The following is an 18,893-nucleotide window of genomic DNA, read 5'->3' on the forward strand; positions in this document are numbered from 1 at the left end:
TTTACAAAGGAATTAATCTTGACAGGAAAATAAAGAAAAATAGGCTTTCCCGCAAAAGAGAGTCTAGGTATCCTTCGATGACAAAATTGGATGACTGATCTGATTTCCCTAAGATTTTCCCAAACCCATGGTCTAATATAGAGGCAAACAATAGCCTGCATGCTGCCTGTTTTTGTACAACCAATGAGCTACCTGCAAGTTAAGAGTTTTTATAGTTTTAAATGTTTTTTTTAAAAACTACATTCTGAGTATTTTGTGATATACATGAAAATTACATGAGATTCAACTTTTAGTTTTCTTAAAGAATGTTTTATTGAAAGACAGCCATACCCATTCATTTGGTGTTGTCTGTGGAGTAATTGCAACAGACTTAAACAGCCAGCAAAGTCTAAAATACAGGTAGCTGCCAATTTTCAAAAGTTTGCTTTATGCCACTACACTTTTATGACATACCTACATTAGTACCTCTTTTTGCTAACCAAAATAAATCCAAAGAGGATTTTTGCTTTAATGGAAAAAGGTAATTGCTTTTTCACTTTATGCTGTTTCAGCTTAAGAAAGGTTTCATAACTGGGGAAAACCTGTAATTACTATTTGACCATTTACCAAAAAGGTTTGCCAACTTCAGGTGTTACTCATAATTTTTTTCTTAACTGGAAGAGGATAACTTGTATTATATTTCTCCTCCATGATTATACTTTCCCTGGGGGGGTTGGGAGTGTTGGAGGATGGAAAATTTACTTACAGCTGACTGTGGCATTACAACTTCTGTGCTTTGAGAGAGCTACAAGGGCAGAGGGTAGGGGAACAAATTTCTTAAGGACATACTTGACATCTGGAATAGTCAAGAAGAGGAAAGGTTGAAACCTTAGACGTTCCAAATAGGATGCTGACATATAACAGCTAAGTATGATCCACCCAAAAGATCCTGGGGACAAGGCTAGAAGCCGTTAGACTTAGAGCAGAATTTACCTAAATCTACTATAAAGGTAATTCGCTTTATCTTTGGAGAAATGAGATAAAAGAGGAAAGAATGATATGTTTTCTAATTCTTCACATCCTCTGTTTGAACGTGCACCCGGCCCCTCCACTGTAGTCTAGGTATTCTATGTAATATGATCTAAATATGCAGAGTGGTACCTTAATCCAAGAAAACTTTGGAGCCACTTGCAGTAACTTTTATACATTGTCCCAGATAAAGTTCTAATTCTCAAAAAGCAGAATTGGTTTAAGTTGTTGCAGGTCCTTCTGGGAATGAGGTATATGGGATATAAATAAAGTCAAAGTGTACTGCACTCTAAAATATTTCACTGGTTAAAACATTGAGATGAATTCTTCCCCTTTAAGTATTTTATGTATTTCTAAAACATAGAAAATATGCAGTTATGACTGGAAATAGCTATAATATTGTACCTGCAGAGTTTAATATCTCAGTAGTGTAATTTATAATTATAACCTATTCTGATTTCTTTTCAAATATTAGGTGTCCTAGTTGCCTATGAAGGCTTGCCACTTCATCTTGCACTGTTCCCCAAACTTTGGACTGAGCTATGCCAGACTCAGGTAAAGAAAATGAGTTTTAGATGACCTGGTCTTTCATCTCATCCGACCACATGGTCGGTAATTTTAGGAACACTGGGTTGAAAACTGGCTGGAAATTGGGGGTGTTTTCGAATCTTGGTAGGTAAAATACTATTAATGGAAATAACTATTAAGCAATTGGCATCGAGTTGCCCTTTGGAGTTTTTTATATCTGTAATATTTGTATCACAAAGGGTATTTCAGACAAGCTGTTTATAGTAAAGTTTCTCATTTAAAGGCCAATATAAACAGTTGTGGTAAAAGTCTGAAACAGGGAGATATTAGGGCAAGAAGGCATAAGCCACTTCTTGTGCTCCTTCGCCTCCCCCATCTATTTCTTCTCCCCTCCACCATTCCAAAAGCTCTAGCAGAAACCATTTCAGCATTCTGTCCTTTACCTCTCGCTTATCTGTTACCTCAGAGCAGTTTTTTAAGTCTGATGCACTTATTTTCTTATCAGCAATCTCATTGAGAACAGAAAACACTGTACCCTTCCTACCTTAAGTCCAAGAGCCAACCCCTTAAAATAAATGCTTGTTAAATTGTGGAGGGAGAGTGGTGGGGACAGGGGAAGAAATCAGACTGATCCTAAGGTTTGGCTCATTCCTTGGATCAGGCATAAGGAATCCCCCCTCTTCAGGCACTGAAAAAACTATTGGTCTCTTGCCTGAGTGCATCTGCCCATTCCCAGAAGATGAGTTGATTAATTCCTTTGGCATAAACCTTTACCCACATTTAGCATCTGGAATACTTTTGAGTCTGGTCCAGTCTCCTGCCCAGGCAGTTGTGCTCTGGATACTCTCCTAATGGATGTGTGTGTCACATGATACTGTAATAGTTGCTTCTCTGCCTCCTTGTCCCAAACCATGAATTCATCTCTATTCCTAAAGAAATTTCATTTTGTTTTCTATACTAGGAATCTTTGATAGGCTAGTATACTTTAATCATATGGTTTAGTACTTAGTAAACATTCAAAAAACAACTTGCTGGTTGACTTCTGAGCTGAGTGGCTTATTCAGTAATTTGCAACAAATCTCTTGCTTTTCCCCGCACCCACCCCCTTGGCCACTTGCTGCTCTCTTTTCATTCTTCTTGACTTAGGTAGTTGCTTTTTTTGGTTTCTGTACTCCGCCACTGCCTATTGCTTTATCTGCTTCTGCACTGTACTACTCTCTTGACTTTTTTCCCCACAGAATTCATCACCCCCAAAACTTCCCTTAAAGTCAAACCATCTAAGGCTTCCAATGCCCCTACCAGCCCTATAGAAGCATCTGTGTTGTGCAAGAAATATAGGCAGCAGGCAGAGACTACGACCAGTAGAATAAGGCAGGTTTTCCTGACACCAAGGATCTGAAGACCTGAGTGCTGGTCCTTCTTGACTCCTAATTTCTTGGGTGACCTTGAGCAGTTTACTTACCACAGTGCTTACTCTAATAAAATATATAAGTATATAGATGTACATATTATCTAAACTTTGTCCTATTTTTTAAAAATAGTCCATTTTTCTCCCATATAAATGATCTATTATTAAAACACACATAAATAATCTAGGGAATATATTTACTGAAAGACATACTACTTGTGTTTAAGAGCCATGACCATTTGAAAACAGGAAAACCAAATTTTAGTACAATTTCCATATTTTGGGACCCACTAATTCTCTGTGTGAGATGATTAGGAAAAGAGGTGTGCTGTTTACCTTTGTGATGTTTATGGGGCAGAAGGGTGTTTACCAAATTACTATTGTTACTAAGATTACATAGTGAAAGTTTTAACTCACTTTAGGGAGCAAATCTAATTCTTAAAATTTGTCTTTTCTCTATGGGTCATTTGGTTATCTATTAATTTTCCTCGAAAACATCATCCTATTTGTTAGTCTTATTTGTCGAGTCCTTATTAACTCTTAATGCTAGATAATGAAGCTGCATTTCTTATAAAAACATATTTGTTCAGTTTTGCCATTCAGACTTCTTACAAGTCTCTTCTTCTGTCACCCATTTTAGTAATAATTTATTGGGAGGACAGTTGCTGGGACTGAAAATTTAGTAGACTGAAGTAAAAATGGCATTTCTGGGAATTCCCTGGTGATCCAGTGGTTAGTACTCTGTACTTTCACTGCTGAGGGCCCGGGTCAGGGAACTAAAGATCCCGCAAGCTGCAGCCAAAAAAAAAAAAAAAAAAAAGTGCCTTTTCCAGTAGGATGTGAAATGACTTCGGATATATATCATGAGCTGTGTATTTAAGATTTGCAGTTATTTCAGTGCTCATCCAATCAGTGCTTCTTTTCCCCACTTCAGTCGGCTATGTCAAAAAACTGCATCAAGCTTTTGTGTGAAGATCCCGTTTTTGCAGAATATATAAAATGTATCCTAATGGATGAAAGAACTTTCCTGAACAACAACATTGTCTACACATTCATGACACACTTTCTTCTAAAGGTATGTCACAAGTTGGAAACTCAGCGTGTTACTTCCAGTTAGTTAGTGATTGTGCTTTCATTGTGTTGGTCTTTTGGAGATTTTTCTTATTCATCTTTTTCAGGTTCAAGGTCAGGTGTTTTCTGAAGCAAACTGTGCCAATTTGATCAGCACCCTTATTACAAACTTGATAAATCAGTATCAGAACCTGCAGTCTGATTTCACCAACAGAGTTGAAATTTCCAAAGCAAGTGCTGCTTTAAATGGGGTAAGAACTATGCAAGGGAATAGTCATGTACTAAAGAACTTTCCTTAAATCAACTCTAAATTTGGCCTTCGTATGATTTTACTATATACATAACTTTATTATTCAAGCTCTGGAAGTCACATATGATGAAAAAACTAACCAAATAAAAATGTGTTCACTCTGCCTTTTATGTATGTAGCACACACTTTCTGTTACCTTAGAAGACATGAGCTAATGTCATTAAATGCTAAGGGCAATGACCACTAAGGGGAGACATTCCCTTTATCTCTCTACTTTCTCACATTTTTTGAAATGTTACCTGTGATGTTTCTGTTAGTGCCTGCGACTCATAAGTAACTGAAAGATTAGTCATCTGAATATAAAGCCAGTTAAAACTAGGGAATTGGTTGCCTTCTATATAGACTCCCACGAAAGCCATGTCATGGAATAATGAAACACCCTGGAAACATGTGCTTGCACAGGTCCAGCAGCAGCCTCCCAAGTAACAAAATGCTTAGATGCCAGAACGGATTATGAGCTAAGTGAGGAAGACCTTATGACATCCACCAGAAACCAAGTAAAACTAATTCCTAGATTAATGAGGCCTAAATTGCTCATGGATCATTCAGGGTTTGCTTTTTAAATTCCTGTGTAATTCCCCCCCCTTTTCCATTTTCAGAAAACACTATTTGGGTCTTCAGCCAGATTTAATTAGTGGTGTGGTGCATAATAATGGTATTAGTGACCTAGAACCAATGAAATACAATAGTAGTATCAAAACACTGGCTTTCTAGTTTTAACGTTCTTCTAAAAATACCAGAGGAACCAGGATGGATTCCTGGAAAAGTAAACATGTGCATTTAAACTGTTAACGGTTGTAATGCTGGCTTTGGAATTTGAAGTGTTCCTGTCTGGATTTCTGTAGGACTTGCGGGCACTTGCTTTGCTCCTGTCGGTACACACTCCCAAACAATTAAACCCAGCTCTAATTCCTACTCTGCAAGAGCTTTTAAGCAAATGCAGGACTTGTCTGCAGCAGAGAAACTCACTCCAAGAGCAAGAAGCCAAAGAAAGAAAAACTAAAGGTTAGCTTTATGGACTAATAAAATACTGACTTTAGGGTGGGAGAAGGGAAGAAGTGGCTTTACAATAGCTGTGTGAGCCTCCTGATATAAATGCAAAAGAACAGTTTCCACAACCACCCCCCAGTATGACCCTAATGACCTTTCAGAGAATTTGTTCTGATGTTCCTTTTCACAGATGATGAAGGGGCAACTCCTGTTAAAAGAAGGCGCGTTAGCAGTGACGAGGAGCACACTGTAGACAGCTGCATCAGTGACGTGAAGACAGACACCAGGGAGGTCCTGACCCCAACTAGCACTTCAGACAATGAGACAAGAGACTCCTCAATTATCGACCCAGGAACTGAGCAAGATCTTCCTTCCCCTGAAAATAGTTCTGTTAAAGAATACCGAATGGAAGTTCCATCTTCGTTTTCAGAAGACACGTCAAATACCAGGTCACAGCATGCAGAAGAACAGCCCAACAATGTTAGATTTGAAGACTGTAAAGAATTTAAGGACCTCCACTGTTCCAAGGATTCTAACCTTGCTGAGGACGAATCCGAGTTCCCTTCGACTTCTCTCTCTGCAGTTCTGTCTGACTTGGCTGACTTGAGAAGCTGTGACGGTCAAGCTTTGCCCTCCCAGGACCCTGAGGCTGCTTTATCACTCAGTTGTGGCCATTCCAGAGGACTCTTTAGTCACATGCAGCAGCACGACATTTTAGATACCCTGTGTAGGACCATTGAATCTACAATCCATGTGGTCACGAGGATATCTGGCAAAGGAAACCAAGCTGCTTCTTGACATTAGATGTAGCATGTCTACTTTTAAGGTCACCCCTCACCCCCAATGCTGTTTGTATAAGTTTTGCTTATTTCTGTTTTTGTGCTTCAGTTTGTCCAGTGCTCTCTGCTTGAATGGCAAGATAGATTTATAGGCTTAATTCTTGGTCAGGCAGAACTTCAGATGAAAAAATTTGCATCTTCAGTATACTTTCTAAAGGGCAATCAGATAATATGTTTTATGTAATTAAGAGTTCACTGTAGTGGCTTTCACTTAATATGGCTGTCTGGGAGGAACAGGGTTCCCTGGCCCTGTACAATGTAATTTAAACTTAACAGCATTTTTACTGTGTATAATATGGTGTCCTCTGTGCCAGTTTTGTACCTTATAATAGAGGCAGGTTGCCTCCGATCGCTGTGGTTCTTATTATCAAAATTAAGTTTACTTGTATACGGAACAACCACAAGAAATTTGATTCTGTAAAGAATCCTCTTTAGCTGTGGCCTGGCAGTATATAAATGGTGCTTTATTTAACAGAATACCTGTGGAGGAAATAAAGCACACTTGATGTAAAAATAATTGTTTTATTTTTATTGACATGACTGATTGCTATTCTGTGCACTTAATTAAACTGATTGTGATGACTTTTTATTTGTTTACATACCTTGCTTCAAGTCTTCTCAGATGAAAGTAATGAGAAAACTGAATGGGGGAACATACTTACTTACTTATCCATTGTATTCTATTTCATTAGAAGTATAGTGGCAGTCCAAAAAGTACCTTTTTCCATAGACTTTTCAATCCTCACCACCCTGAAGTGCGTAACTGCTGCAGGGAGAAGCATAACAATACAGCCAGCTTGCCCTCGCTTCAGCATGCTTCTGAATGCAACATGCCACTGTTTCACGACCTAAGAGCTACACACCTTAAAAACCCTGAAGTAAAATAAAGGAATAGTATTAACATGCCATTTATTTTTTGTCTTCTTGAACTAAAATTACAGCTAAAACAGCAAGCTTGCTAGGACAAGCTTTAGCTTGGGACACTTCAACTATCTGCACTCAGGGACTCAATCTATTCCCAGAGGAGCATCTATGGGAGGTAAAATACCTAATTTCACATTGCTTGCTTTTAACTCAGTGCAGAGTCTAGTCATAGTAAAGATTTCAAACAAACAATGCTTTCAATTCTAAGTTCATGGATTTCATCCAATGTAGATTAAGAGTATTTGTTCTCTTTTTTTAAAGGAATGACAGAGGGAAGAGGTGAACGTTACACTTTTTCTGCTTACAAAAAGTAATGCCCTTACAAAATCTTCTAACTAACTCAACCATTTAGGGTGATCAGCTGCAGTAAACCTTGTATTTCTTCAAAATGCTGCTTCTGCCAACAGAATTTCATGTTCTCTTCTTCACAGACAGGAACTCCTTTACAGTCCAATTGTAATTGCGTCTGCCCTAGAGTAGGCACAAAATTCAGTGCAACTATTGCATAGTGTTCTGGAAGAAAAAAAGGAAAGCTTATTACTGCATTATGAAAAAAAAAATTTATCCATACAGTACCACTATTTGATTTTTTTCATAGTAGGAGGAAAAAAAAAACTTGAGTGTTTTTGGACTTAAAAGGTGCTAATAACATACCTTCTGGCCAGTTCCTACATCTCCATTTCATGACGATCTTTTTATTTGTTAACTGAAAACAAAGGGAAAATTCCACTGAAAACATCTTTTAAAACTTCATACAATACTACAACAAACACCAAATCCTCTCATGAAAGCCCCTATGTACGAGAAGTGATCAGTGAACAACGTCCACTCCCATCTTCCCGTTTATATGCCAGCACCACTGAGAATTCATTGTCCCCAGTGCCAAAGTGTAACGGCAGTAACATCAAGGACAGAAGCGTGACGACCAATGCAGAGCTGATGTCAACGGCAAGGCAACTGACATTTGGCAACACACACCCTAGTGGCAGAAACCTGAAACTTCTAGACCAAGAGTTGGGAGGAATTATACTTGTGTCTTCTAAAATCATAAACATCGCACAATTACTGTGAAACTAAAGCTTCAGCTTTTAGTATATATAACATTTTTTATTTTCCCTGTAACCAACTTTATAAAGTGGTCAAGTTTCTGTGAACTCAGATAAAAACCAAAGCACATTTTTTAAAAAGGCATGAATAAAAGCAATATCAACAGAAGTCAGTCCCAGCTTAACTTTCCTTTAACCTATTAAGATTACTTACCAGTTCTACATATTCACCAGTGATGTTCCCATCAAACATTTGGAATTTCCTTCCCTTTTCAGCTTCTAATACAGCAGGAGATTTAGAAAATTTTTGCACCAACTAACCAAGCAAAACATACAACAGACATGTTATCCTGGCATATGCTATCATGTTTTTAACCTAAATGTAAAGTACTAATGTAACAGTTACTGTGCTTTGTGTTTGTTTGTGAATACATAGCTTTTAATTATAGCTTTCTCTTTCCCTCTCTTTCAGAGGAAGAAAGCTCAGTAAATTCCTCCAAACCCCTCAATGCTGATAAATTCCCCCCAAATGCCCATTTACCCCCCTCAAATCTTTAGGATAACTTCCCCGCCTCAAGCTATCCTAAAGATTTCTAGGTCTCTTCAATCAGAAAAACACGGCCATGCAGGAAACCAAGAACCAGCTTCAGTTCTTAGTGGTGTAGGTGTATTTTCTCCCAATGTCAGCATTTCAGATCCTGGCTTGAGATGTGACTTACATCTTTCACAGTGAAGATTCTGTACAGCTGCTCGATAGCTGTGTCAAATAGTTCTGTCATGTGCAGTGCCACAGTGGGAATCCTTACACCCAATGCCACTGGAGAGGAGGCCTGAATCTCAAAAGGTTCCAAAGCATAATTATTAGCATGACAAGAGGTTCAAAAAATTCAGTCTTCCAGTCTTAGTAAAACACCAAAGTGTCCCGCACACTATCCCTTCCACTAAAAGCCTTTTCAGCACCACCAATCCTACCTAGTCTTTATTTTGGAAACAGCTCAGTGCTCCTTAGCTCTGTTCCACTCCCAGGCTATGGCTTCACAGCCCAAATCCTACTTGGATATGTAAATATGACCCAGGGAGCATAAAGATAAGCAGGTGAAAGATACCAGCACTTAAGGCCAAAGGGTGTCAATTCCCCATCACCAGATTCCAAGAACAGGACCTAAAACCTCCCAATCCTCCAAATGTCTGGAGAGAAGTTTCTTCCATTGTGGTATGTGACCTCAAAGTCACCTGCTGTTATTCGTTGCCTACCGAAACAACACTGCCTTTACAACAGTCTTGAACTAAATTTTGTCCCACAAAAAGGATCCCTTCCATCAAGGATGAAAGTCTCATTTCATCATTTCCCCCAAAATGGCAAGGGATGCAAGAGTGGATTAACTGGCCCATCTCAATATCCTTCATAGTTCTCCATCATCACAAGGCTGTTTAGAGCTTTGAAGCCTTCTCATTAAGCACTTCCTTTCTCCCCCCCTCTACATGTCTGCCACCAGAGATCATACCTGCAAGGTAGTCTCACTCAGTTTCCTTTTAACAGTCAATTCCTGGGTTGCCATAGCTTTGGTTGGTAAAATCATTCCCATTGTAAATTCTACAAAGAAAACGTATGAGAAATGGTTTTAATAAAGAACTTTTTCCTTTTCAGCACAAATAGTAAGGCAGAAAACTGAAAACAGGATATAAGAATATAAAGGAACTGATATTTGTAAAAAGAATTCCTATAGCATTTTGAGAATTTTAAGACCATTCTATATTTTTTACATATAAAACTAATCATTAACCTGAGTTCCATGGCAACAAATGCCTTTTATCCTTTTCTTTTTATCAAATGCCTCACTTTTATCTAGTTCTTGATAAAATAGCACAATTTCCAAATGTTGTTTTCCAAAAAGCTCCATTTTATACACCTAACTACTAATAGCTTTATGGCCTTCACTTACTGTCAAAGCCAGACACTTGGCTTATTGCTTCACCATCACTTCACAAAGCTTGGCCTCACAGTATTCAAGCCCGTGGGCCAGCAGCGTGTGTGATCTCGTAGGAAAAGTGTAAACCCCAAACCCATCTATGTCAATGCCTAGATACTCAGCAGAATCCAAGGATGAGGTGCAGACATACAAGCCCTGCTGGCTATTTTACCTGGCAGGTAACTTCTCTAATTTAGGGAAGAAGACAATAACCTCAATTCCACACACTGAAGGGATTAAATAAGTCTCAACTACACCTGTAATACCTGCAGTCACTTTCATTCACTCATTCAACAAAAATAAAGCACCTACTACATGCTAGGCATTGTGCTAGATGCTGGAGATATAGCAGTGAACAAGACAGGCTCCTTCCATGCCTTCATGGAGCTTACAGTCTAGCAGAGAAGACAGACATTAAACAAATAATTATAAAAACTGATAAAATAATTATTCCAGAAAACTATCAACAATTCTGTAGGCAAAATGGTTCACGCTGTGTAAAATACTGATAATCACTAATTATGGTCTAACTCACGACTAGCTCTCAACCTCCAGACTACAATTTATCCTGCGGCATACAGAATTGTTTCTAGAGCTTTGGACATCAGCCTAGCCTGGGAATCCAGACCACAGTGCAGAGCATTATTTGGGTAAATGGAAAAGGGCCCCTCTAGTTCACAAGGGATGCCTTCTTTACCCGTCTTAAGTGCCTTCAGGTAATCTCCAAGGGCTTCCCTGACCTTGGCGGTGCCTGCAGTTTTCATAAGATCCTTCAGTATATTCCCATCTCCTTTCTTTTTACTCACGTTCACCTACAAATCAGAAAAATACAAACTTAAGAAAAATCTGGTTTGATGTGGGACATATGGATGAGGGAACTGTGATGGTGAGGAAAGGGAAAGAAGTGGATGTAAGAGACGTGACAGGTTTTCTTCATATAGTTTGGGAAGATGTAAGGGGTTTTTAATCAAGGGTCCATTGACCTGGTTGGTGGCCAAATCTTGAACGGACTTCGTAGAATGTGAACCCCCCAATTTGCATACGTTTTATGTGTATATATATTATATCAATGATGTAGTCCATGGCTTTCACAGGGTCTAGAAATGCGCTGTCTAGTATGGTAGCCGCTTAGCCACATGTGGCTACTGAGCACTTGCAATGCGGCTGGTATGATTTGAGATGTGCTGTAAGTGTAAAATAATATACACCAGACTTTGCAGACGTAGTACCAAAAAAGAATGTAAAATAACCTCATTAATAACTCTGATACTAATTACATGTTAAAATGATATTTTTATATTTTGGGTAAAATAAAAAGTATTAAAACTAATTTCATCTGTTTCTTTTAAATTTTTTAACATGGCTGCTAGAAAATTTTAAGTTCCTTATGTGGCTTGCATTATATTTCTATTGAACAGCGCTCATCTAGAACCCCAAAGCCAGTGTAATTAGGAAAACCAAGTTCCAAATATCCTGGTCTTGGGCTGCATTTTTTTGTCAGGGAGGAGAGTTGGGAAAGGGAGAGGAGGGAGCGGAAAGAAAAGAGGGAAGGATGGAAGGAATGGACAGAAAAGAGGGGGAGACAGCGAGAGGGAAGCGTCAAAATGCTGCTCTGGGGATGCCTCTGTAGTAGTCTCAGAACGAAGAGGTGTTGGTTTGAAATATCTAGTGTCCCTGTGATTCAGTTGAGTTGGGCCTGCTCCCAGGCCCCAGTTCTAATCTGAAGAGTTTGTTCTGTAATACTATTGTACCACAGGCTGAATCTAAAAGACGAGTTTAATATGCTGCTGAAACACTTCTCAGCTGATGGATCTGAATACAGCAAAGTGAAATCACAGCCCGAGGGCAGCAAACACACATCTGAAGCTATGTCCTAGACAGCCCCACTTTTACGGCCTTTTATAACCTTTAAGAAAGGCAGGGGCTTCCCTGGTGGCGCAGTGGTTGCGAGTCCGCCTGCCGATGCAGGGGACGCGGGTTCGTGCCCCGGTCTGGGAAAATCCCACATGCCGCGGAGCGGCTGGGCCCGTGAGCCATGGCTGCTGAGCCTGCGCGTCCGGAGCCTGTGCTCCGCAATGGGAGAGGCCACAACAGTGAGAGGCCCCCGTAACGCAAAAAAAAAAAAAAAAAAAAAAAAAAAAGAAAGGCAACTCATAGCGGCTCAGTGTAACTTAGTTTTTATATCTTGAAGGCCTTCACACTGAATACATTCACAAATCAAAAAAGACCCTGTATCAAACTATCTTCATTTGGAAAATATAGCTGCTGTACAAATGGTCTTGCCCCAAAACCAAGCTTTTGGCTGAAAGAGGGCACTAACTGTAAACCAAGCATGGGAGTTACACAGGCTCTATCTCCCAAGACAACCAGAAGAGCCAGTCAAAAGCAACACACACTAATTTACTAAAAAACATGGTATAACCAAGGGAGATCACAGCGAAAAGCTGAGAATTTTCACTATTGAAGGGAAAGAGCAACTATGCAGAGGAGAAGCAGCAAAATCCCATTCACCAAGCTGTGCAAAACACCTGAGCACTTTCCAGTATGTACACTGTCACGCGCATCTGAAAGGTGAATTAACCCAGTGTCACAGATGAGGAGGCCACGGGGGGTGCAGTCACCTGCCTGGGCCCGACTCCTGGTCCACGGGGGTCTAGGGCTTCGCCAGTGTGCTCGTCCTCCCGCACCCCCCTCCCACCCCACGCTGCGCCCAGGTACAGCTATCCTCCTCGGCAAACGAGCCCTCACTGCTCGCCAAAACTACCGCACAAGCACCACACAGTCCGATTAACAGTTTTTCAAATGCCCAACATGTCTAACAGAAACTTGATTTAAAAAAAAAAGAAGCGACTCCACCAGATACCTCACCTCAGTGTCATCTACTTCATTTTCTTCAGACAGATTGGGTATTTCAATCAACCCCTTGTGCTTCGCACCAGATTCTTTAATTATACCTAAAATGAGCAAAATACGTTCCTCAATTACAAAGTAACAGCCAGTTTACGTAAACCTGCCCTGCCTAACTGAACAGCCCACCCTCCTCACAGGGCACCGCCACCGTGGGGACGAGGCAGGCCAAGCCTTCCCCGCCACACACGCACCCGAATCAACCCTGCTCCCCTGGCCCACAGCACAGGTAAGCACCCTAGGAAGGCGGGGGTAAGAACCTGGCAAGTAAAGTGCACACAGGATCAGGGGCCACGTGGAAGCACGGGACTGGAGTCAACAGCTCTGTTAACCAATGTTTCTTCTTTCATCCCCCAATATTCTTTACCAAGGCAAAGCAGGATAAAGGGCTGTCTTGAAGAGGAGTCACAAAAGGGACAGGAAGGCAAAAAGGGACAATGAGTTCTGATCACAGAAAAAGTGAGGGGAGGGAGGTGTGGCCTGGGGAAGTTTGTGTGGACTCTATGCAGCTGATTTCTTTCAAGACCAGAGTGTTGACTTCAGTGATGACATCAAGATGGTGACATGTTATTCCCGACTTCAGTCCCCCTCACAAAAAGACCAACTAGCTGCTATCCATGGAAAAGACACCACTGTGAAAATCCCAAAACCCAGAGGTGAGGCTGAACACTCTCCTGGACCAGAGGCAGAAAAGGACTGCATTAGAAGGGTATGAGGAGTGGTTTAACACTCTGACCAAACTGCCCCTCCGCCAGGCCAACAGAGAACCACACTGAGAGGGCCCCACTGCAGTTTTTCCAGCAGGAAAAGAGGGCAGAAGGTGGACATGCAGGTCCCCCGGCACTGTTGGATGCTTCCTGGGAGGGCCACTGGGGTCTCGACTCATGGAGACCACTGGGAATCAGATAGGGATGGAGAAGGGGGCAGGGCTTTCAGCAACCAGTGCTCAAATCTGGATGGGCCATGTTCCTGCTTGCAGCAGTACATGAGCAGAGCTCAGCTGGCAATTCTGCCTGATTTGGGTCCCCAGGCAACAGGCCAAAGCCAGCTGTGGAGCCCATTCTACCGCCCTGCAAATTCATAGCTCCACTCAATTGCTGAGTGTAGCTTCCCATCCTGCCCATCCAGGAAGCCCGACCAGAGGACGTGGGCAGCCTTGGAGCCCATCCAAATAGCCCCACTTGGGTAGGGAGCCAAGCCAGCAGCCCTGCCCAACTATTGAGCATAGCCTCTAGCCCTGCGTAACCAAGGGGCCTGAACAGTGACCCTAAGCAGCCTCAGAACCCAGCCTACAGCCCTGCCCAATTGCTTAACACAGCTTGTGGCCTTGTCCAGAGGAAGAGCCCAGCAGAGACACCACCCCACAGAGAACAGTCTCTAGCCTCCCCAACTGCGGGAGACAGCTGGAAGCCCCTCCTGACCAGAGAGCACAGCCTGCAACCTTGTTCAACAGCTGAGTATACTCAGCACCCTATGGATGCTGAAGCCAGGCCTGCAGACCTTCCCAACTTCAAGGCACAATCTGTGTCCCCACGTGGTCACAGAACACAGCCTGAGGCAAGGTCCTACCATGAAACCCTGCCTGCAGCCCTGCCTGAACAGAGTCCAGCCAGCAACAACACCTGGTCAGGGATCATAGCCTGAGACCCCACTCAACCAGCAGCAATGGCAGAGCCCAGTCCATAACCCTGCCCAATCATAGAGTCCAACCAGTGGCACCACCCTGCCAGGGAACACAGCCAGTGTTCCACAGACTGGAATCAAGGGTAACTGCAGAGCCCAGCTAATGGCCCCATGTAACCATGGAGCACAGCCAGCAACCCTGCCTAGTCAGGGAGCCCACTCAGCAGCCCTGCTTAAACATGGAGCCCCGTCGACTCACCCGACCACAAAGCCCAGCTACTGGTAATCCCCTACCCTGACCTCAGAGCACACTCAACTGGAGAGCCTGACAGAAAGCCCTGCCTGCCCATGGACACTACTAGTTGACACATCCAATAACCCATGTTGAATGGTGAAGGTTTTTCCCTACCAAAGCAAACCTGTAAAACATGGAAGAAGAGACCACTTACTTATACACACAGACACCAGTGCAAGGAATCAAGGCTCAAGAAAAATCAGGTAAACATAACACCACCAAAAGAACCAAATAAAGCTCTAAAAACTGACCCAAAGAAACGGAGATGTATGAACTATATGACCAGGAATTCAGAATAAACCTCTTAAAGAATTTAGTGAACTATAAGAACACACAGACAGCTAAATGAAATTAGGAAAATGCATGAACAAAATAAGTTCAAAGAAGAAACAGAAATCATTAAAAAGAACAAGGACAGCAAAATTCCTGGAGCTAAAGAATACAATGACTTTACTGAAGAATTCAATAGAGAGCTTCAACAGCTAACCTGACCTAGTAGAAGAAGACAGTCAGTAAACTAGAAGATGGGTTATTTGAAATTGTCCAGTCAGAGAAACAAAAAAGAAAAAAAGGAAAAAGAGTGAAGAAACAGAGAGAGGGGGAAGATGGCAGAAGAGTAAGACGCGGAGATCACCTTCCTCCCCACAGATACATCAGAAATACATCTACACGTGGAACAGCTCCTACAGAACACCTACTGAACGCTGGCAGAAGACCTCAGACCTCCCAAAAGGTAAGAAACTCCCCACGTACCTGGGTAGGGCAAAAGAAAAAAGAAAAAACAGAGACAAAAGGAGAGGGACGGGACCTGTACCAGTGGGAGGGAGCCGTGAAGGAGGAAAGGTTTCCACACACTAGGAAGCCCCTTCGGTGGCGGAGTGGGGAAGCTTTGGAGCCGCGAGGAGAGCGCAGCAACAGGGGTGCGGAGGGCAAAGCGGAGAGATTCCCGCACAGAGAATCGGTGCCGACCAGCACTAACCAGCCCGAGAGGCTTGTCTGCTCACCCGCCGGGGTGGGCGGAGCTGGGAGCGGAGGCTCGGGCTTCGGTCGGATCGCAGGGAGAGGACTGGGGTTGGCTGCGTGAACACAGCCGGAAGGGGGCTAGTGCATCACAGCTAGCTGCTAGGGAGCCGGGAAAAAGTCTGGAGCTCCCGAAGAGGCAAGAGGCTTTTTCTTGCCTCTTTGTTTCCTGGTGCGCGAGGAGAGGGGATTAAGAGCGCTGCTTAAAGGAGCTCCAGAGACGGGCGCGAGCCGCGGCTATCAGCGCGGACCCCAGAGACGGGCATGAGACGCTAAGGCTGGTGCTGCAGCCACCAAGAAGCCTGTGAGCGAGCACAGGTCACTATCCACACCCCCCTTCCGGGGAGCCTGTGCAGCCTGCCACTGCCAGGGTCCTGGGATCCAGGGACAACTTCCCCGGGAGAACGCACGGCACGCCTCAGGCTGGTACAACGTCACGCTGGCCTCTGCCGCCGCAGGCTCGCCCCGCATTCTGTACCCCTCCCTCCCCCCGGCCTGAGTGAGCCAGAGCCCCCAAATCAGCGGCTCCTTTAACCCTGGCCTGTCTGAGCGAAGAACAGACACCCTCCGGCGACCTACATGCAGAGGCGGGGCCAGATCCAAAGCTGAACCCCGGGAGCTGTGCAAACAAAGAAGAGAAAGGGAAATCTCTCCCAGCAGCCTCAGGAGCAGCGGATTAAATCTCCAAAATCAACTTGATGTACCCTGCATCTGTGGAATACCTGAATAGACAACGAATCATCCCAAATTGAGGTGGTGGACTTTGAGGGCAATATTTATTATTTTTTCCCCTTTTCCTCTTTTTCTGAGTGTGTATGTGTATGCTTCTGTGTGAGATTTTGTCTGTATAGCTTTGCTTTCACCATTTGTCCTAGGGTTCTATCCGTCTGTTCTTTTTTTTACTTTTTAAAAAAAGTTTTTTCTTAATAATTATTTTTTATTTTAATAACTTTATTTTATTTTACCTTTATTTTATTTTATCCTCTTTCTTTCTTTCTACTTTTTCTCCCTTTTATTCTGAGCCGTGTGGATGAAAGGCTCTTGGTGTTGCAGCCAGGAGTCAGTGCTGTGCCTCTGAAGTGGGAGAGCCAACTTCAGGACACGGGTCCACAAGAGACCTCCCAGCTCCACATAATATCAAGCAGAAAAAATCTCCCAGAGATCTCCATCTCAACACCAACACCCAGCTTCACTCAACGACCAGCAAGCTACAGTGCTGGACACCCTATGCCAAACAACTAGCAAGACAGGAACACAAGCCCACCCATTAGCAGAGAGGCTGCCTAAAATCATAATAAGGCCACAGACACCCCAAAACACACCACCAGACGTGGACCTGCCCACCAGAAAGACAAGATCCAGCCTCATCCACCAGAACACAGGCACTAGTCCCCTCCACCAGGAAGCCTACACAACCCACTGAACCAACTTTAGCCACTGGGGACAGACACCAAAAACAACAGGAACTACGAACCTGCAGCCTGCAAAAAGGAGACCCCAAACACAGTAAAATAAGCAAAATGATAAGACAGAAAAACAGCAGATAAAGGAGCAAGATAAAAACCCACCAGACCTAACAAATGAAGAGGAAATAGGCAGTCTACCTGAAAAAGAATTCAGAATAATGATAGTAAAGATGATCCAAAATCTTGGAAATAGAATAGAGAAAATGCAAGAAACATTTAACAAGGACCTAGAAGAACTAAAGATGAAACAAGCAACAATGAACAACACAAAAAATGAAATTAAAAATACTCCAGAAGGGATCAATAGCAGAATACCTGAGGTAGAAGAACGGATAAGTGACCTGGAAGATAAAATAGTGGAAATAACTACTGCAGAGCAGTATAAAGAAAAAAGAATGAAAAGAACTGATGACAGTCTCAGAGACCTCTGGGACAACATTAAACGCACCAATATTCGAATTATAGGGGTTCCAGAAGAAGAAGAGAAAAAGGGACTGAGAAAATATTTGAAAGATTATAGTTGAAAACTTCCCTAATATGGGAAAGGAAATAATTAATCAAGTCCAGGAGGCACAGAGAGTCCCATACAGGATAAATCCAAGGAGAAACATGCCAAGAAACATATTAATCAAACTGTCAAAAATTAAATACAAAGAAAACATATTAAAAGCAGCAAGGGGAAAACAACAAATAACACACAAGGGAATCCCCATAAGGTTAACAGCTGATCTTTCAGCAGAAACTCTGCAAGCCAGAAGGGATTGCCAGGACATATTTAAAGTGATGAAGGAGAAAAACCTACAACCAAGGTTACTCTACCCAGCAATGATCTCATTCAGATTTGATGGAGAAATTAAAACCTTTACAGACAAGCAAAAGCTGAGAGAGTTCAGCACCACCAAACCAGCTTTACAACAAATGTTAAAGGAACTTCTCTAGGCAAGAAACACAAGAGAAGGAAAAGACCTATAATAACAAACCCAAAACAATTAAGAAAATGGGAATAGGAACATACATATCCATAACTACCTTAAATGTAAATGGATTAAATGCTCCCACCAAAAGACACAGACTGGCTGAATGGATACAAAAACAAGACCCATATATGCTGTCTACAAGAGACCCACTTCAGACCTAGAGACACATACAGACTGAGAGTGAAGGAATGGAAAAAGATATTCCATGCAAATGGAAACCAAAAGAAAGCTGGAGTAGCAATTCTTATATCAGACAAAAGAGACTTTAAAATAAAGACTATTAGAAGAGACAAAGAAGGACACTACATAATGATCAAGGGATCAATCCAAGGAGAAGATATAACAATTGTAAATATTTATGCACCTAATAAAGGAGCACCTCAATACATAAGGCAAATACTAACAGCCATAAAAGGGGGAATCGACAGTAAAACACTCATAGTAGGGGACTTTAACACCCCACTTTCACCAATGGACAGATCATCCAAAATGAAAACAAATAAGGAAACAC

General features: G+C 42.2%; 2 protein-coding genes across 2 annotated transcripts in view; one reads left to right on the forward strand and one right to left on the reverse strand.

Annotated features, from left to right (window-relative positions):
• Window positions 1–6,743, forward strand: part of USP34 (ubiquitin specific peptidase 34) — a gene marked incomplete at its 5' end in the record, with an annotated part of 242,243 nt that extends 235,500 nt beyond the window's left edge. The window contains 5 exons of the mRNA XM_079720517.1: window positions 1,484–1,563; window positions 3,879–4,019; window positions 4,123–4,266; window positions 5,171–5,330; window positions 5,506–6,743. Coding sequence (XP_079576643.1) covers window positions 1,484–1,563; window positions 3,879–4,019; window positions 4,123–4,266; window positions 5,171–5,330; window positions 5,506–6,113 — 1,133 coding nt within the window. The 3' untranslated portion in view covers window positions 6,114–6,743. The remainder of the gene's footprint in view (window positions 1–1,483; window positions 1,564–3,878; window positions 4,020–4,122; window positions 4,267–5,170; window positions 5,331–5,505) is intronic.
• Window positions 6,744–7,418: 675 nt separating this feature from the next.
• The window catches only part of LOC307064342 (activator of 90 kDa heat shock protein ATPase homolog 2), a gene marked incomplete at both ends in the record, with an annotated part of 29,796 nt that continues 18,321 nt past the window's right edge, over window positions 7,419–18,893 (reverse strand). Inside the window, 7 exons of the mRNA XM_079720837.1 lie at window positions 7,419–7,591; window positions 7,733–7,784; window positions 8,339–8,440; window positions 8,844–8,954; window positions 9,630–9,718; window positions 10,792–10,906; window positions 12,963–13,048. Coding sequence (XP_079576963.1) covers window positions 7,419–7,591; window positions 7,733–7,784; window positions 8,339–8,440; window positions 8,844–8,954; window positions 9,630–9,718; window positions 10,792–10,906; window positions 12,963–13,048 — 728 coding nt within the window. The remainder of the gene's footprint in view (window positions 7,592–7,732; window positions 7,785–8,338; window positions 8,441–8,843; window positions 8,955–9,629; window positions 9,719–10,791; window positions 10,907–12,962; window positions 13,049–18,893) is intronic.

Source organism: Hyperoodon ampullatus (assembly GCF_949752795.1).
Source record: "Hyperoodon ampullatus genome assembly, chromosome: 15".
Taxonomy (NCBI): domain Eukaryota; kingdom Metazoa; phylum Chordata; class Mammalia; order Artiodactyla; family Ziphiidae; genus Hyperoodon; species Hyperoodon ampullatus.